This window comes from Tasmannia lanceolata, unplaced genomic scaffold, assembly GCF_043159265.1.
Source record: "Tasmannia lanceolata isolate RefF3 unplaced genomic scaffold, GAP_Taslan_0.1 ptg000015l, whole genome shotgun sequence".
Classification (NCBI taxonomy): Eukaryota; Viridiplantae; Streptophyta; class Magnoliopsida; order Canellales; family Winteraceae; genus Tasmannia; species Tasmannia lanceolata.
In genome coordinates this window covers 59,729,917-59,750,425 of record NW_027518692.1, presented here as the reverse complement: position 1 = coordinate 59,750,425, position 20,509 = coordinate 59,729,917, and the positions used below count along the sequence as shown (strand labels likewise).

At 39.4% G+C, this 20,509-nt stretch overlaps 1 protein-coding gene, 2 long non-coding RNA genes and 1 pseudogene across 3 annotated transcripts; 2 read left to right on the top strand and 2 right to left on the bottom strand.

Annotated features, from left to right (window-relative positions):
• The first annotated feature begins 386 nt into the window (after positions 1-386).
• On the top strand, positions 387-5,426 carry LOC143892760 (uncharacterized). The gene is made up of 2 exons (XM_077397622.1): positions 387-777; positions 4,235-5,426. Exons 1-2 carry the CDS (start codon positions 512-514, stop codon positions 5,085-5,087), a joined length of 1,119 nt encoding a protein of 372 aa, XP_077253737.1. The 5' UTR covers positions 387-511; the 3' UTR covers positions 5,088-5,426.
• A 4,209-nt stretch (positions 5,427-9,635) lies between these two features.
• LOC143892759 (uncharacterized) lies at positions 9,636-14,424 on the bottom strand. The gene is made up of 2 exons (XR_013255602.1): positions 14,119-14,424; positions 9,636-12,184 (listed from the first exon to the last, which is right to left on the bottom strand). It is a non-coding gene; the product is annotated as an uncharacterized LOC143892759 (long non-coding RNA).
• An 895-nt stretch (positions 14,425-15,319) lies between these two features.
• On the bottom strand, positions 15,320-16,617 carry LOC143846318 (uncharacterized). The gene is made up of 2 exons (XR_013234745.1): positions 16,106-16,617; positions 15,320-15,800 (listed from the first exon to the last, which is right to left on the bottom strand). It is a non-coding gene; the product is annotated as an uncharacterized LOC143846318 (long non-coding RNA).
• A 1,150-nt stretch (positions 16,618-17,767) lies between these two features.
• LOC143847404 (uncharacterized) lies at positions 17,768-18,208 on the top strand (annotated as a pseudogene).
• The last annotated feature ends 2,301 nt before the right edge of the window (positions 18,209-20,509 follow it).

Genomic DNA, 20,509 nt, shown 5'->3' with positions numbered 1-20,509 from the left:
AACACCCATGCATTCCTCTCCTTCCATAGGACCCAAATTACCACTAGCAAGATAATCTTTCATAAATAACCTCACTTCACCCTGCCATGGGGTTGTCGTCCACGCTTCTACTAAATCTAGAGCTTGTGTGGTGATTAGGACTGTTGATCTGTTGGACAAGGACCATTAAGTTTAAAATCACATCAATTATGTCTTCTTAGTTGAGCCTTTGTTAAAGTGATATTTTTGTAAATTCATCCTTCGACAATAAACCTACCCACCAAACTACAAGAACATGAGCCGTTGGCAGCTCCGTCAGTTGCTTGACGCCAGGTCCACGTTATCCGACCCAACACTTGACGCCGTTAATCTCAAGATCCTAAAACCGATATCTATATCTACTTGACATAAAAAAAAATGAGAGTAAAAGAACTACTGCAAAAGGAAAACCATAAAACCCTCTCTCTCTCTCTCTCTCTCTATTTCACTGTTCGCGAGACGTCGAGACTCTCTCTCTCTCTCTAGTGGTTCTATGGCGTCGGTGGGTCAGATTTCCGGCGAGTGTGTCAGAATTCCGGCGATCGTCCGGGAGACCATACAACTCATCCTCTCTGACGAACGAGAGTCCAAAATTAAGGCGGCGAGAGAAATCCGGCGACTGACAAAGACATCATCGAAGCACCGGCGTCATTTCTCTGACGCCATCGAACCGCTCGTTTCCATGCTCAGATCGGACGATATCGATTGCAATGAAACATCAATTCTCGCCCTTCTCAATCTCGCCGTCAAAGACGAAAGGTCTGATTTTTTATTTTTTTTATGCTCCTCTTTACCTTTTTAAATCTTTAGAGGAGAAATTGGGAGATTTTAATTTTTTTTTTTTCTGAAGTTATGAAGAATGGGAGCGTAAAGAGGAGGAATTTGGAGATCTCAATTCGTTCTAGGGTTCTTAAAATGTTTGATTTTAATGTTTGTTGTTATGAATTTCTGAAGAAAGGGGGCGAATTTTAATTTTTTTTCAGCTGAAAATTTTGCTGCTTTTCTTTGAGGAGAAGAATGTTCTTTACTTCAGGGTTTACTCTTCTTTTTCTCTTTCTCCTTTTACTTTTCTTTTTATCTTTTTTTTTTTTTTTTTTGCAGGATTGCTATTCTTTTGTTTATTTTTTTTTAACCTTATTGGATAAATTGATAAAGTTCAATTTTCTCTTTTATTAGTTCGATTAGTGCTTTCATACAGGTGTGTTGTAACTTGCAAGAAATTTGAAGAGCTTAGAATCATGGGTATCACTTGTGAGTTAAAAGAATTATATTATATTAATGAAAATTAATCTATTTTAAGTATTAGAAACTGAAGAACATTGGTTATGTGTAAATTACGAAACACTCACTAAATCTTGGAGATATGATTATATTAGCCCATAATTCAATATGCGAAATCCATTGAATCCTGATGTTTCTTTGAGGCCAAAGTATTCGAGTACAATACTTGTATATGGGATATAGCTGGTTTTGTAATTTTTTTGCTTTCATGTACATTTGTTAGGGAGGATACTTGTGCCGGCATCCTATCCACATCTGTGGAATCTTGTCTAGTTGTATCTGTATCCATGGATTAATGAGAGATGAGGAGGTTGTAGGAATTGTTTCGTATTTTATTTTTGAAAATCTGTGAAGTAATCCACTCTTTGGGGAGTTGGATTTTGAATGGTAAGTATGATTGAACAGGTAGATGACCGTGTTATGGATAGGTCTTAAAGGTCGAAACTGCCAAAGATGGTGGTTATAGGATCCAATTCTATGTTAAGACTGCTTGAAATGGCCGCTTTATGTTGCTAGAGTCAACTTTGTTGAGTTGAGTTCCACTTAGTTGTCTGTATTTCTCTATGGAAAACGGATTTTTTATTTGGCTCGCTTGTTTTAGTGAACTCTGTCCGTCATTATGTTTTTAGCATCTGAATTAGAAAGACCTTAAAACTGGTAAGCTAGAAAAAACAGACTTGGCACAAAGCCCAGTTGTAGGTAATTTTACAGCACTGATATTAATCATGTTCAGTCTTTTTTTGTTTGTATATTTCATTGTTATGGTATTAGAAAAGAAAAATAAAATAAAGGCTTTCCTTATCGCATCCACCGTCACCTCTTCACTGTCTTGATGAATTGGGTGTGATGCTTGAGTTTGTAACATTAGAATACTGTTGCTGCTTGGAGTTAGATTCACTGGAGAATTTTGAAATCTTAGGCTGGATTGGTTTTTTTTTTGGGTTTTCAATGTTCACGTGATACTGATGAAATTTTTGGCCACCCTGGCAGCACAGTCGTGCCCTTTGTATTGTTGGACACCCTCAAGTCAGTTTTGCTACAGGCTGAATTTCAAGCTCTCATCTCAAATTGTTTTGTGTGTATTTCTTACTCTAGCCATGCTATTGGTCATTTTCCTTTAAGATGCTTTTATTTCTCTCTAAAAAGTTGGCTGGTTTGCGTAATAAGATTGGACAAAGAATTTTGAATCCTTCAGTCACTCAGGAGGGGGAGGGAGTGTTGCCCCGTATCATGCCAGGTAGGTCTCATAATTGACATCAATCCAAGAGGTTGATGAAATCCTCCTGCAGGGAATTGAACATTTTTGCTTTGCAAAGATGACATAGGTTATGTCTTCTTTGAAAATATTTTATTGGACCTACCGAACGATTTCTTTTATCAAATGGAAATTGAACTGTACTAACATACAGGGGTCTAGAAAAGAATGGTTGGTGGACAAGTCTGGTGCAAGATTTAGCGTGGTCTGGAACGGTTTATGCATATATTAATATATTAGTAGCTAGAAAATTGGTTGGACTTGGCTCCCGCAAGTGATATCTTGCCTTTCTACATCCATGAGTAGAATCCTTCTGTTACATACATTCCTCGACTGGGGCTAAGTTTACTAGAATGTGTTTATGGAATTTTTAGTAAAAATATTGTCAGGTTTCTTTATGATTCAAGTTCTTCATGTTTGATAATGTATTAATTGAGTGATATCTATCACAAAGTCGCCATGGCTATGTGATGCTCTTTTTGGGATCATTTGCTCCTTAGAAAGTCTTAACATTTCCGGTAGTGGCTTTGAAAACCATGGGCTGCTGGGAAATAGCAAAGCAGGGATTGCTGTTCCCACGTTCAGGATTGTTGATTGAGAAGCTTAAATATTCAAGGTGCTTGTGAGGGTAACTATGGTGAATACATTGTCCAGGTTGCACTGAATTAATCGCTGCACTTGACTATAGTTCATTTGCTTTAATAACACTTATTTGGCTAAAGACTTAGGTATGAAATGCGCGCATCCAGTACCTAGGTTTACATCACCATGTTCATGCTCATGAATTCTCATAATTCTCTGTATTTCATATATTCTTGAGGTTGGTGACGTGTCCACACCATACCTACATGCATTTATATGTTTGTTGCTAATTTAGTTAGCAAGTAATTAGCGTCTGCCGCAGCTATTTATAGTTTTTTTTTTTTTTTGAATGGTAAAATATTATTGACAAACAACAAAGATTACATCAAGAACAAGCCGACTGAGGAGGTCGACATGAAAAAACAAATACAAGAACAAGACCAGAAGCACGATACAATATAAAACATCAAGGGGGCAGGAAATCAAACAACTCTAGCTCCTGTCTCCCCACACCGCCTCTTGCTAGGCCATTCGCCTCAGAATTAGCAGACCTTTTAACATGCTGAAAAACAACATCCGCTCCTCCAGTCCGATCTCTGCCGCAGCTATTTATAGTTTTGCACGTAGAGTTTGGACTTTGGATACCGATGGTCAACATAGCACTCTAAATTTAGCTAAAATAGGTACACAAAATCTAATCAATAGCTTTTCATTTGAAACAAGTAATTAGGGTTCATACATTAATCCTAGGAGTGGTAATTGTGACAGTAGTTTATGATTAGTATGTAGCCTACAGTTTGTAATATTTCCAATTACGAATGAGATAACATGTCTTTGTTCTTTCCTTTCGCATTTTGAGTTTTTTGTGTTTTCTGATTTCTACATTATGATCTGCAATAACTAAGAGGTGACTTGGTTTTTACCAAGTGCAGTGACAATTATTTTTTGGTTTGTTGCTAATTTAGTAAGGCAAGCTTGATTGTTAGAAGCTTTTACGACGACAGCTGATTTCCATGTTAATATGATACACAGTTCTAGTCTTGATGCACCCCTTGTTTTGATCTTTACTGTGATTTCCTTTTGTTTTTCCCTCTATAGGAATAAGATCAAGATTTTGGATGCTGGTGCACTTGAACCACTTATCAGTTTCCTACAGTCACACAGTTCAAATTTGAGGGAATATGCCACTGCTGCTTTACTTACCCTCTCTGCTTCCGGCATCAACAAACCAACCATCAGTGCCTCAGGTGCCATCCCTCTCCTTGTAGATGTCCTTAGAGATGGAAGCTCACAAGCCAAAGTTGATGCACTAATGGCTCTTTACAATCTTTCTACGCTCCCCGATAACCTTCACATAATTCTTTCTGTTCAAGCCATCCCTCCACTGATTAACTTGCTAAAGAGCTGTAAGAAATCCTCGAAAACAGCAGAAAAATGCAGCGCCCTACTGGAATCCTTGTTGGGTTTTGATGAGGCAAGGACCGCATTGACGGCCGAGGAAGGTGGAGTGCTCACAGTGGTCGAAGTGCTTGAGGATGGATCACTCCAAAGTCGTGAACATGCTGTTGGGGCACTTCTAACAATGTGTGAGAGCGATCGATGTAGATACAGAGAAGCAATTCTCAAGGAAGGGGTCATCCCCGGTCTTCTTGAGCTCACTGTTCAGGGCACACCCAAGTCTCAATCCAAAGCTCACACACTCCTGCGGTTATTGAGGGATTCTCCTTACCGAAAATCAGATTTCGAGGCTGACACTCTAGAGAACATTGTATGTAACATTGTTTCCCAGATCGATGGTGAGCACCGGTGTGGGAAGGCAAAGAAAATGCTGGCTGAGATGGTGCAAGTTAGCATGGAACAGAGCTTGAGACATTTACAACAGAGGGCTTTTGTATGCACTCAAACTGAGTTGCCTCTTGCAAATTGTCCTTCTGAAGTTCCTTCAAAATGACTGTTTTGGTTTTTGGGCTTGTTTTACGGAGTTTGGGAGATCAGTCTTCTATAGATAAGAATAAGATAGAAGGATATGCCAGTCCAGGCCATGATGGTAACAGGTGACTGGTACGTGTTCATGTTTTGTTCTTTAGTTGGCATGTAAAATAAAGTGTATTAACATCTTGGATGTTACCCTTTGAAATTCTGTTGGGCAGGGGTAAGTGTGTTGTATGTATATAATAAGAACAGATGGAATTCAACTTATTCTTTCGAGCTTCCATATCAAGAAAAGAAAGAATACACTTTATGTAAATTGTGTCATATAGACGGTATTTGTTTTTAGAGAGTCTGAAAACTGACTGACTTTGTTGAGTTGCATTTGAAGGCTAGAAAAGATCAGTTTGTTTGACATCCCTAGTCCTCTATTTCCTGTGGGGAAATGATCTGAAAATTTAACTTTTGTCGTAATCAGATCAGTTCGAGAACTGTTTTGTACCCACCAAGAACCAACTCTATATCAAAAATTATTGTGCACCTCAATATTTATTTTGCCATAATGCTCATCTTTCTTGCATGATGTGAACATAGTACATCGGTGATAAGAATCTACTACAAAGGGTGATTCTGAAAGATGCCAATGTGGGAACAGGTTCGTAAGAAACATGGCAAGACTTGTCCCTCGTATTTCTTATTCCTGGCATTCCTTTATTTTGACCTTCTAACCAACAAGTCTCATGGGCCTAAGAAGACTACAAGCTCAAATAATCCAGACTTAAAGGCGAACGGTGCAGTTTTCAATTTCAGAAGTGATGAAAGAGCAGAAAAGAGGAAAGAGGTAAGTACCACGCGGTTCTCTTGACTTCATACTTGCTTCAACTATAAATTATAGAGCTTAATTGGCTGAGCAGTTCATGGCTGTGGCTGATCTGATCCAGTTCTACATGAGGTTGGAGGAAAAGCTGCATACTAAAGCGGTTAGGATGAACCAGATCGAAGCAAGAACAAAGATGAGAATAATCTACCAGTAAGTTTACTTGTATCATTTATTAATGAAAACAGTGTTTCTTGTAGTCAATCAGAAATGATGGGATCAGTTTCTCCTGTTATCCCACTACATCCCTGAAATTAGATTTTAATTGCAAAGCCTGTTTACGGGAATTTCTTTTCATGGGGATTGGGTAGGAGATATCAAATTTTATGGGTCTTAGTAGGTTTTACTGGAATTCATCAGCCGACCCCAACTAGTCTGGGACAAAGGCTTAGTTGAGTTGAGTTGAGTGGGCTTTACTCGAAAATCCCAGAAAACAAAAAAGAAATTACAAGAAAAAATAATATAAAAGGAAACCTAGTAATAAATTGTGAAAAAATGTGAAAAATGAGTTTGGAAAACTAATGACATTTTTCATGCCTAATGATGCACATATCATCGCAAACAATGTGAGTAGAACAATGGACGAACAAAACCTAGAAGCTTTGTAGTACAATCACGAATAAATAACGCGAAGCTTTGATCAAGAGTTGTTCAACCACAGTTCCAAAGGTACAGAGGGGCCATGACCAAGAACCCTGAACACAACCTATACTGTGTATTGAAAACCATGATTTGCTTGTTGCCATGGCCTACACATGTTTTCTTTTGAAAGGTAACAGATTTTATTAATGACGACGGCCATAATACAGGCATAGGGGACAAGGTGTCCCCCAAAGCTACTACGGCGGTATCAGCCCGATCAGCAATAACGCCTATCCTTTGCCCCTTTGCCTCACAAAGGGACCCACCACCGGTTAAGGGTCAGTAATCATCCATTATAAAACAATGAGAGGTGGGATTTTAGTATCCTCCAGCAATAATAAACAAAGAAATTAATCTCAAATCAAATGGCTCAAAGGGTCTCATGCTTTCCCTTGGCGGTTTGCCTGCTTCTTTGACGAGATCCAGGATTTTTCCAGCAGTGTGAATATTTCATTTCAACATGTAAGGAGATCCGCTAACGGGCGATTAGCAAGAGAAGGGGTGTCTAGGGAGGTTTTAGCTCTTTTTCCCGCCTTGATTATTGTTGGCCTCTGGCCTTCCCCTTGGCAACCCGACCCGAACCCGACCTCCTTCCTCTAATTTTATCTTGATTTTCTATGGGTTATTGTATTTTTCTATTTGGCCCAAGGTGAACCCGAACCAACCCGATTCAACCCGACCTGATTTTGGTTAGATGGGTTGGGTTAGGGTTGCGAAATTTGTAGGCGGGTTGGGTTAGGGTTGACCATCCTCAACCCGAGGCCCGGGTTGGGTTGGGGGAATGCTATCTCGGGTTGTGTTAGGGTTGGCCTCAACCCGATCCAACCCAACCCGAGTTGCACCCCTAGCTAATTCGGATTGCTCCGGTATTATGTATGTATAATTCCAGCTGCTTGGAATATGGACCTCGGATGCTTTGATTTTTCTAGTGGTGGTGGATTTTGTGGATATTTGATCTTAATAGGGAAGTGAGGAGATTCACCCGAAGATTAGTTAAATTTATGATCTGGATTATCTGAAATCCCTTATCGTTTGTATAGATTTCCAACGAAAAAATATGATATCAAGAGATTGGAAACGAGTGAAAAATGTCAAATGAAGTGAATTTTATGAGAAAAGAGTAGAAAAGAGTAATTAACGGTCAAGTTTGACGCCATATATAATTCTCCGTATCAAAGACTTGGGATCATCCGATGGAGATGATTTTTGGGGCAAGGCCTATTAATGTTGGGTCCCAACAACTGGATGGCTTGGATCTTTGAACAAAGCAGGCCTAAATGATTTTTTCAAAAAGGATCAATTACCAATGGGGGACAAAAATTAGGTGAAATTATCAACAGGACCCATGCTTTTCAGAAATTATCAACGGGGGACAAAATATGTCTTGTCATTAAAAGCTGGACGAAAATGCCCTTTTCTTAAGCAACACGTTTTGCTTTTCCACTTTTCCCCTCGAGTCCTGTCATGATCGCGCACTCGACGAAATAGCTTTACAAGTGGCATTGCCCTTCTTCACTCACGCGATATTGCTGGATCTACCAGTCATCTTCTTCATCATTTAGCCACCATTGGAGGTGGGAAAACTCAAAATTTTGAAACGTGAGTTCATTCCCATCTATATTTCAATATCTAGGTTTTGTTTTTCATTTGTTTTAGGGTTTTGCATTTCTCCTTCTCCCTTTCAATGGAGGATGAGGAAGATGAATCGTACGGTAGAAAGAAAAAAAACGTGAAAATGAACGAGTGCAAAAAAACATGAAGAAAAAATGTGTTCATAAGAGACTTGATAAGCCCATTCGGAATTTGGTAACCCCATTTTGATACTGGATAACCCCAACCCTAGAGACTTGAAACCCTCTTCCAAAACTCCAGTACCCTTGGGCAATTTTAAGGGACTTGATAAGCCCATTCGTAAATTGGTAACCCCATTTTGATACTAGATAACCCCAATCCTAAATACTTGAAAACCCCCTTCCAAAACTCTAGTACCCTCGGCCAATTTTCAGAGACTTGATAAGCCCATTCTGAAATTGGTAACCCCATTTTGATACCTGATAACCCCAATCCTAGAGACTTGAAAACCCCCTTCCAAGTCAAAACGTGTTGTATATGCTAAAGGGAATTTTCGTCCAGCTTTTATTGACAAGACCTCTTTTGTCCCCCGTTGATAATTTTTGAAAAGCATGGGTCCTGTTGATAATTTTGCCTAATGTTTGTCCCCCATTGGTAATTGGTCCTTTCAAAAAATATTATTATTTGATGTGGGCATTGGTGTACATATTTTATTTTAAAAAATGGTGGGCCTACTTTGTTCAATGATATAAACAAGAAATGATATATCTGCCCTCTTTTCTTTATTGGCCACCCTCTTTTAGTGTAAAAGGAGTAGTTTTAAACAAGGTTTAAAATTTCGGTTTCGGTAACTGTTTTGGACCCCACCAAAAACCGAAATTTCGGTCCGAAATTTGGTAATTTGGTTCCAAATTTCGGACAAAATTTTGTAACACTTTTTTTTTTTTAATAAATAATGTCTTTAAACCGAAATTTAGGACCGAAATTATTTTGGAAATTTTCGGTTTCGGTCCCCACCGGTATCCGAAATTTCGGATTTCGGTAGAAATTTTAAACCATGGTTTTAAATACCCTAGAGAGGGTGGCCCGAGGAAGAGAAGGGGCCGAATAGTTTACTTCCTGAAAACAATTCAGTTGGGCCCAACGTACACGTTGAGAGAGAAGGTACTTTAGTCATTTGAAAAAGTAACACAAGTTGGTTTTGGGAATGTTTTAGCAATTTTTTTCTAAAAGCAATACCTTTTGGCAAATATTAAAGGACTAATAATTTTGTAAAGCAAGGAATAATTGGCAAAAATCAATTAACTTGGATTAATGAAAGACCAACCACATAGTGCTTATGTGACAATCAGTTAGGAAAACAAAAGTTGAAGCAAGGGATAAACTTTAATCTTATCAACATCCAATCATTACAATGTATAAAAAAGTAAGTAGTGATTATATATAATTTAATCCTACTCAGTTAATCAAGATATGAAAAAGCCAATTGTAATTTTCTTTATTTTATCAATGATATCTGGTAGGGGTCCTGCCTAACCCCAGCATAATCATCAAAAAAAAAAAAAAAAAAAGCCATTTACCATAAACGTCCTTCCTTTCTTTCATTTCATCCAATGCTAACCCTTTGTTCACTTGCAGCTTCATATCATCTGCTTCCAAAAGGGGGGAAAAAAACAAAGCATCCCATACAACTCCCATTTAAAATTAATGCAGACTCATTATTTGCTACATCTGAAAAACAGGAAAAACTTAAGCTCACTAACTTAGAAAAATGGCTAACAAAACCATGAACAAAGCTCCGGTAGCACCGGTTGTAGAAGAAAGCAACGCCGGGGGCGAAGGATTCCTGTAATAATAAGGAAAATAAGGTAAAATTTTGGTAGGAGGGGGAGGGACAGGATTATTAAAGTATGGTGGAGGGTATGGGAAATATGGTGGAGGGTAATTATTTCCGGTGCCGGGACTATAAGGTGGGTAATAAGATACGGGATTCGAAGGCGGTGGGGGTGCGAAATTTGTGGTTGATGTGGGTGGTGGTAGACAAGGGTATGCGCATTCTGCCGGAGACGGAGGCGAACCATATGTTTGATCTGAATTCCTTGTCTCCAGCATCGCGGTTGCCGGAAATTTCATGATCATGGTTAGCATGCAAAGGGTATAGATCATTTGATAGAGTGTGGTGGCCATTTTGTTGTGAAATGGGGTGAAGAAGATGGAGATAGGGGAGGAGGAAGTTTTGTGTCAAAGATAGGTGGAATAAATGAATGATAAAGGTTGAAAATAACTTAAATTAGAGGCTGGGCCCACGGTGATTGGGTGGTGTAATACCGGACCCACACCTGTCCCTAGTTCATGCAGAGTCTTTAACCGGTGGGAGAAGTTTCAAGAGGAGTGGTGACTTCATGAGGAAGGGAAGGAAGGACACTTAAAAAGCAAGTAGGGGGAAGAAGACCAAAGTAGACTTTGGGCTTTCCTTTTTGTATCAAAGTTAGGGGGAAGGATTGAATGTTGTTATGTTAAATGTTCAAAATAACATAAATTAGAGGCAGGACCCACCCATTAAACAATCCTAATCGTTCGATCAATAAACATTACCTATTGTTTGCTTTCAATCACGGTGATAATTTTGCCATTTGAAAAAGATTTCCCACATTTAATAACACCGTTTTATTAAGCCCAAGGGAGTCTTGGGATATAAGGTAAAGAAATTATGGAAAATAATATTTATGACGACAAAAATATTCCATGGATAGTATAATTCCTACGCCTAATTAAGTAGATTTTATGTTTTCGTTGAACAGAGAGAAAGATTTCTGATCATGGGAACCAAATTCATGGAAATGAGTTAAACCAAACATTGGAAAATTCATTTTCATGGAAATTGTTTTCCATACATACAAACATTCACTAAATTTTGATAACTTTTAAGCCATGATTGTTTTGGATTATGAGAACCTATTGTGAGCCCAAAACTGATTATTTGAGTCAAATTTTTAACCTATTATTATGAGAACCTATTCCATGGTTGCCCCAGTGATTTAACTCAACTAGAATGAGTCATGTTGACTCTAACACGAGAAAGAAATTGAGGAGTTTTTGTGCTATGTGACCTATTCATTAGAGTGTGTTGATACTCGAATCCGGCTCGGTCGATCAAAGGGCCCTTCCTGATTCTAGTTGGAGAAGAGAAGCGGTCGGCGGGGTGATTTGCAGAAGGTTATACTTAGGAATGCCTGATGTCGTTACCCCTGAGAAACCCTTCGACATTCAAAGATATTAGAGGCAGCAGATAGAGCTAAGTGCCAAATGCTTGGGGTCTGAGTGTTGGTTCTCTCGTACATGGATTAATGGACTGGAGTCGAATTCAGAAATCCGATCCGAAGTCCCTCTTTAATTATATGAGGGTTGGCCTTTTATATTAGAGGTTCCGTACTTCGTGGCCGAAGATGGCGTAGTCACCATGGCAATCGCTGGCATTAATTGGTGCTTGTACCGGTGCTGCCGGGTTATTCGGGCATGGCATGCAAAAAGGAACAAAACTTGACTGCGCAACGTTGCGCAGGAGGTGCAGGAGGTTCCTGCGCAACGCCCTAAAATAAAGAGGAAACATAGGGTGTAGAAATATCAAACATGGGGTGTGAAAAATGTAAAATGATGAATTGATATTTGCCACATCCCCTGCTTTTAGTGTATTTTAATGCCTTGCGCAGGAGGTTCCTGCGTAGCCAAGTTTTTTTTCTGCAAAAAAGGCATGATTGGCTCTGATGCTGCACGGGCTACATGACGATGGCATAATTGTTCCTGACACTGTACTGTCCCAGAAGCTTCAGTTGCGGTGGCGGATTAGGTGGCAGAGGTGGATGCCATGTAGACTTGATTTGCGGCGTTGGCCGAGGATTTGGGAGCCTACCGAGGTTCCACTTCTTCTATCCCATGTGGCAATCAGGGTCTTTGGGAGCCCAAATTTACCCCTAAAAAAATTGGTCCAGTTGATGAATGGTTTGGATCATCAAACCCGTGAAATTGACCTATAATTCATCCAATTTCCCTGCAATTATTGTTTCTGAGAAAAAACTACCATGCATGCATAGAGTATATAGGAAAAAATATTCACATGTTCACTCCTAACAAGCAGCAGAGGAAGCTCTATCTTCTAGGAGTAGTTTCGAAAGACGCATCTACTTTTGGCCCAGATGAATTATAATGTAAAATAAAACATGAAAGGTGATATGTATATAAGAATTGTTATTTCTTCATACAATTGAGAAAAGCAAGAAGTGGTCAAGGCTTCATGGCCTCTCAGACGGCCATTTACAATGTCCAAGATGCCCAAAAACATAAAAAGCCACACCCAATTAAAATTGGCATTGCTCCGACGAAATCCCGATAAGCACTAGAGGGAAAACTATTTGGGTCGACCGGGTAAAGGTTCCCCGGTGGGCCTGTCATATAAAGGTAGGCTGGTGGAGGCCGCGAAGGTGGCGGTGGGCAGTTCGATGATGCAGGGTTATTAGGTGGAGGTGGTGGCCGATGCTGATGTTTTTTACTTTCATGGATGGTTTCCGAAGTCAGGGAGTCGATCGCGGTCACCGCCATGACAATAACCAGAGTAATCAGTACTAGTTTTGGAGAAAGGTAGTGATTTGTCCGTGACATTTTCCGATTGTTGGGAAGCAAGGCCTTTCTGTCTCTGTGTGAATCAAAGAATCAAATAACCCACAAACGCGTCTGTATATATGCCGGGAAAATAAACCATGCCACAAATAACTCAACCCGCAACACACGGATGATGCTAGATGAATCCTCTCCCTCTCGTGGGAAGGCTATGGAGAAATTTTTATCTTCTTATTTGATGTTTGATTATGTGGATCCGAGTGAGAGTAAATGGAGGAGGATTGGAAAAGAAGAGGCGTGGTGTGTCTTTCTAACGTTTGATGGTGCATAGAAGTTGAAAAGGAAAGGGTCTTGCCTTTTGTTATTTTGTTTTGATGGCAAAAATAAAAGGTGGCGTGTTTCGATTGTTCTTTATCTTGGGTTTCTTTTGTCTAGAAAGGGATGAGCATGTGATGTTGTAAATGTGTGGATCTCATCAGTCTGCCTTTTCAAAGCGATTGATTCTTATTCTTCCTTATTTGAGCAGAATGTCAAAACGAACAGAGCCTGAGTGTTCTATATAAACACTTGTTAGGACTTAGAAGTTAGTACTAAATGTAAATGACTCATGGTTAGTGGAAAGCACTCAGTGGGATAAACATAGAAAGAGATTAGTTTAAAATTGGGAGGTGATTAAGGATAGAAATACAAATCTAACCCAACTCTAACCTATCATCCAAAAATTCCAATGGTCAGATCTCTCACGAGGTCTGTGTATTCTTACATGACCATTAAAATCCTGGACAGCATAAATTTCGTGTTGACCATGCAAAAATTTGTTGAGTTGGGTGTCTTGAATTCAAACCCATTTACGGTCCGAAATATTGTGTGTGACCCGGATTAGGCCCGTTTATTCGCTTGGCCCAGCCCGTTTTATGTGTTTTTCGGCCCGATAAGATTAACTTAAAGCCCGCTTTATATAAAAGGGGCTTTTAGGGCTTATTTTATGTGCAAGTCTTGCAAAGAGGGTTGAGAGCTCTAAAGAAAGGGGAAAAGGGTGTGCTAGGGTTTCTAATGGGTTTGGTGAGAGATAGACCAATCTTCTCTTGTAATCTCTGAATCTTATAGTGGATTTTCTCGTCGCCTCTGCTGTGGAATAGGCTTTTGCCGAACCACACAAATCCTTGTGTCTTCGTGTGATTGCTTGTATTTATTCCTTTGTTTTACTTTACCATTAAAGTCACATACTGCTATTTGAGGTTTTTCACAACAAAATCATACGTAAGGACCCATAACTAGGGATGCGACGACAATTCAAATGGTGGAGAACCTTGCTATATGAATATACACCGGATCATGAGGGACTTACCTGCTATGAGATGGGTATTTTTGCCATCTGCTAATGTTTTTGGTGGAGCCAGGGACACTAACTATCAAATGGATAGAGACCCTGGACCAGCTTTTCTTGGACTGAAAAAATGAGAAAAGGACAAGAGGTTAAGAGTCGCACTAGGAATCCACTTGTATTGATGAGTGATGGAGGAAAAAAACTTTACTCCACCGCCCTACCCTCTAAGCATCTTCTATCTCTTGCTCCGAGTCAATTTCCTAATCAGATGCTTGTATATCTCATTTTTAGGCCCTCACTCGAAAAAATACCATTGCCCTTATATAGAATTCCCAACTGCTCCAACCCTAGGTCTTTAACACCTACTAAAGAGTAATGATCTGGCATTTGTAGTTGATATACACTGGACTATCTATCATGTATAGGAATATCTAGACCGTCAAATCATGATTGATGTTGATCAGAAAGTGGAATACACCAGTTACTTATGTGGGTGTGGGGGCCACTAAGTGGTCTGTATCTATAATGGGCGATGACTTCACGATATTATGTAAGCTACTGGACCATTCTTCTTAACTTCTTGTGGATATTTGCACAAGGTAACAAAAAAATAATCGGGCACCATGACAATGCACGCCCCACTCGCAATAAAGTGGAATACTCCTGACGTGTTGCTAGTCCTACCGTGTCATCACTCTTATCAGAAGAGTAGGTACCTAATAATTTAAGAAACTTTGGGGTGAAGCTACAAACACTAATAAAAAAAGCACTCATGGCATTTCCTTTTTCTTCTTTTACCATCCAAAATTAACCTTCCCTACTCCATTCTCTCATTCATCCCCCCAGTGCAAGCCACCGCCTTTAGTGTGTTTATGACTACTCTTTTCATTAAAAGGGGTGACCGGGGAAGAAAAGCGGAGGTAGGTCTACTATATGTGGACCCCATATTAGGTGTATAGTTTGTCACATGTGTGCTCCACATGATGTTCATGGTCCATTAGCTATGCACTTAATGCTACAATTCAATTTAGGTTTATTCTCCCTGGTTAGCTACAAACGCCCATATGTAGATTTTTCTTTTCATTTTTGCATTTGCTATACTTTTCCTTTCCTATTTCTCACTTTTGGGACACCATATCCAACACTTTTTGAGGAGAAGCAACTGATAGGAGCCGTGAAGTTTTTCAATCAATAAGCTTTATTAAGAGGAAAACAACATCAATGAATATTAAATGCCTAAAATCCTCTTGCACATTTTTCATTCCAAATACTTTTTTTTTAATGGCGGTGAATTAAATTAAAGATAGATAAGGAAGACCCCATCGATCGAGATGATCAAAACAATACTGAACCACAAGAAACAAGAGAAAAGAAATAAACAAAAGCGAAATATACATTAAGAGGGGGAAATCAAAGACTTCCAACTCCGCCCTAGAAGCACCATCCCTTGCTACCAATCAGCCACGCTATTGGCCAACCTTCTCACATAATGAAATAGGAATGACGATCCCTCCACCCAATCTGAGATCTCATCGATACATCTTGCAAATCTCACTTGCTTCCCTTCAACCAACTTATCACGCTTGATGAATCGCCTTCCACTATCAACCTTATCAAGAATGTTGTGATCTATCAACAACCTTAATCTTTGATGCGCCGCTCTAATTTCCGCCTCGTTGGAATCCGTGATCCCAATTTTGATTCTGAATACACAATTTAGCATATCAATCACATATAACGTCTTTCAAAAAAAAAAAAAGTACTTTCTATAACTCCCGCTAATTTAAAGCAGTATTGCTAATGCGGTCGCCCACCAATCACCATCTCCATCCTACAATCAACTGACCATAGTCTTCAGGGCTCTTGGTGGATTCGGCCACTGACCGTCACCTTTGGAGCTCTCAGTGGCGGAAGCCACTGAGTCATCCATGTGTTGGGCCTCTCGATGGATAGTTCATTACATCCCGAACAGGGGGTTGGAGGAGGAGGAAATAGAAAGGGAACTCACCAAAAATTAAATCAAACCTGTGCAATTTGGTGATGCTTAGCTGTAAACTGGAAAGTTTTATGTGTGTCATGAAAGAGGAGTGATGGTAGTGTCTATTATCTTTCACATTATGTACTTTATTAATAGGGATTTGCTAGGGACCATCGCAGAAGGCATTTTGAGGACCGGCTGTGCATGAAGGAGCAGCCACCTCAGGTGAATTAAAGGAATAAGACAAAATCTGTTTAAAAGTGAGTCTATGTGGCTGCTCCCTCATGCAACAGCCGATCCTTGAGATGGCTTATGCGATGATCCCTGCCAAATCCGTTAATAATGTATAGATGCAATAGATTATGCATAAGCTTGTCTACTTGGGTTTATTTGAGGGCCCCAATGAGCTGCGATTTGAGTACTTATGTGTCTTTCTAGTCCCACAATATACTCGGTTTTGTAGGAGTTCTCTGCCACAGTAATACTCTGCCCTGTTTGGTTGCATGTAGAGTTTCAAACAATGAGGAGATTACTTAGTTATTGTCTTTGTCTTCCCACAAATGATACCTGCAAATTACTAACAAAATCCAAGCAAAAATAAATTCTGTTGACCCTAAACTGAATTTAGGCGTTTTTTGATAGGTAAGCTGGGGTTGAATTAAGAACAAAGGCTTCACATTGAGCTGGAGCCTCAATCACGTCTGAGGCTGGACCTCTAGTGTGCGAGACTTGGCTTAACACTTTGAATATGGGCTTTACTCAGAAAATATCCACCTTAAATAAACACGGCCCAACATTCACACCCGTCATACTTTTCAACAACTCGCCTCTCCATAATGTTTCTTCTTGTCTTTTTTACTTAACCAAAGCAAAGTCAGAAAATAATGGAGGAAGTTACTCAATGCAGCCGGGCTACCCGTAAGATCACTGAATTGATAGTCCTCTTAAGCACAATGCCTTTAGATAAAAAAGCCAAAGCATTGAGACTATTAGATTTTATATGGTGTCAGCGTGTATGGTCCAGTATTTTTTGAAAAGTTCTGTACGGCCCACACCATAGAATGATCCACGACGTCCATTTGATGGACCACAACGTAAATTAGGTTGTGCCCCAAAAATCATTTCCGCAGGATGATCCCAACCATCCGATCTATAGAGAGACTGAATATTAACTTATAGAGATAGGATGGTTGGGATCATCCTCCGAAAATGATTTTTTGGACAAAGACTATTAATGCCGTGGCCTGCGGCTTGATTCATCCTATTGTATTGGCCGTACAGTACTTTTTGAAAAATACTGGAGCATACGAGCTTACCCCTATTTTAAAAAAAACCTCTGAAATTAACAAAACTGTCTGGGGAAGTTCCTCCTTGCTAATAGTGTAATAGCAAGGGTTGTGGAAATATGAAATCCTTTTTAAAATAAAAAGTATCCATGGATTTGATATTTCCACACCCCCTGCTATTAGAGGGTACTTAGACACTTGTCATGAGCAGTAATTTTTGTACCAAAAAAGCCAATGTCTTCGGGACTTGAACCTTGTCTCTCTTCTTAGACGCAATTATAATCTAACACGTAGCATGATCAACTCCACCTTCTATTACACGGTGTCCTGTCCAATCCAAACTCGACACCCATGCCTATAAAAAGGGGAGGATTCCAACCACGAAAAAACAAGGGAAACCACAAAAAAAAAAATTATAATCTGTTTTCTTCAACTGTTGCATTCTCGGAAAACATGGGGGTCGGAATCGGAGTTCCAATATGCGTGCAATGTGGTACGACTAGCAATCCATGCCGGTGCAAGGTGGTGGGTCCAACCCTTGGTTTCGTGGCCTTTGCCGTGGCCGCGGTCATGGAATGGCCAATCGGAGCCGTTGTTTACATCTTTCGCCACAAGAAAGGTCGTCGGATCATGGCCCATCCCGCTACTGTTGTTATATCCTTCTGTTACCAAAGCAATTCCCATTTAAGACCTTATTAGTGTCTCACACAACCCTTTGGGGTTTTTAGTTCTTTGTTCTCTAGTACTTAACCAACGATGGCTTTTTGTATTCAGTATGCATGTGCAAAATAAAATGTAGCCGCTGATGAATAAATATACACTCTCTTTTGGTTTTGGTTTCTTTTAATTTATCCCTTGAATCTTTCTCTTTTCAAGTGTTTGTTGGCAATAAATATGCTTAACCAACGATGACCCAAATGCGTATATACGAGAAATTAAGGAGGGTAAACATGACTTTTCACAATATTTTAATATAAATATATATTCAAATTGGAGTATTAATTACTAAATAGAGTACATTTGGGGCTCTAATAATTAATATTGTTCGTGGCTATTCTATTTCAAAAAAATATTGTTGGTGGCTATTGGAAAGTATTAATCATGTGTTGTCCATTAGGGGTGGACATGGTTCGGTTCGGTTCCGGGGTATACCCAAAACCGAACCATATGCAATCGGTTCCTAGAATTTGGAACCAGAACCGAACCATATATCTTTGGAACTAGAACCAAACTTGATCGGTTCGGTTCGGTTCTGAGTTTACCCAATCTTTATTATATAATTTATTTCCACATAATGATTGAGATTTTATTCATTTTTCATAATTTACAATTAAAAGTTTAAAAGGCAAAGCAAAACATTAAAGGGGAGTGAATTTATCCTCAAGCAGTAAGTGTAAAGTCTAAAGCATTTTTTTCTCATGGAATCGTATTGGGGGAGAGGGGACGAGATATGATCCTACTCAGGTCAGGATCCCAAACCTAGAACCGAACCGCATTCTCACGGTTCCAAGAACCCAGAACCGGAACCGAATCACCAAATCCTAGAACCGAACCGAACCGAATTGGCCGGTTTGGTTCGGTTCTTCGGGTTGAACCGGAACCATGTCCACCCCTGTTGTCCATCCTCCCTATCTAACATTTCCCTCGTCTAGTACTATGTCCTAGCTCTCTCCACATTTCTGGTGCACCAGGTGTATACCATTCTATCTGACAAAAAAATACTCATTTACTCTTATTGCCCAGTACCACTACAGGGCGGGAGTCTAGAGTTGTTGCCTTGGCTGAATTTGCCATGGGTGATGGTCCCACTGACATGCCACCGATGTTGGATGTCTTGGCAATGGCAGCTAATTGTCGACTCCATCCAGTTGATCCAAGCTATGGTATGGTACCATAGCTTTTTTCTATCTTTCGTACTTAATTATGTTAAGGTTCCGATCCTATCCTTTTTAGTTTTACCTTTGGTTCCCATCTTATGTCGACTCCATCCATGATTGTTGTAACTGCCACAACGAATTTTACAGAAGAGACTGAAGAACGTTTTCGATATACCTATAATGCACTTTAAATATCATTATTATTCACATGTATGTAGTTAAACAACATTCCCTAAGAAGGTACTCTCCTATATCTTATAAAACTGGGTTGATGTATTAAGTATAAGAATTAAGAGAGTTTGAATTTTCATTGGTGAAACAATACTAGTTCCTAGTCTAAGGAATAAAATATATGACATTTCAAATTTACGGAGCATTAAATAATAGAGGTAGAGCCCAAATTGCATACAGGTAGCCGAATTTCCTTTATCTTTTGGATTCTTTTCCAAATCCTTAATTACAAAGTTATAAGCATATAGAAAATCACATCAATCTTTGTCAAAGGCCCTGCTTGTATAAGATTATGACGACCGATTGTGACTGTCAAACCGATTATTGGACTCAAAATTACGTTTAAATTTGAGTCCAATAATCAATTTGGAACTCAGCATCTGTTGTCATAATCTTAGATGAAGAGGGCCTAAGTAAGATTGCTTTTATCTCTTGGATTCTTATCCAATTCCTTACAAAGTTATAGCAGCATTGAATGTCTTTTTTATTACAATTAAGTTTCAAGGAAGCGGGTATCCTTCTTATTTAGGGAAAGTTACCAAATGGCTTGGTGATTTAGATAAGTTGCTAAATGGCTGTAGTCGCTCTTGTGCGGTATGGCAATCGATATCAATTTGTTTGGCGCATGAAACGATAGTATTACATATTTGGCATATAGAAAGTTTGGGAAACTTGCTCATTTCATTTTTAGGATAACAAATGAGTAGATCGAGGAAAAAATCAGTGAGTGTCTTGTTCTACTTGGGCTTTCATCGTGTTGATGGCAAGCTAGTGTTTATTTTGTCCCTGGATAGACTTGCTATCATCTGTTCCTATCGATATAATCTGAAGATAAACTAATCAAAGCAGGATAGTCCATCCCAGGGATTTCTAAGCAGATGGCGAACAGCCTCATTATGATTGTCCAATCAGTCACTTGTTTTTCAAAATGGTCTGATATCCGTGCTACTATATTTTGATAATAGGCACTAAACACTTTGTATTACACTGTTCTGATGTGTTTCTCTGATTTTTTTTGGCTATTGTGACAGCTTTTGCAG

Coding starts and splice junctions, on each gene's coding strand:
- LOC143892760 (XM_077397622.1), top strand. CDS start 512: ATGGCGTCGGTGGGTCAGATTTCCGGCGAGTGTGTCAGAATTCCGGCG. Junction 778..4,234: donor CTCGCCGTCAAAGACGAAAG/GTCTGATTTTTT, acceptor TTCCCTCTATAG/GAATAAGATCAAGATTTTGG.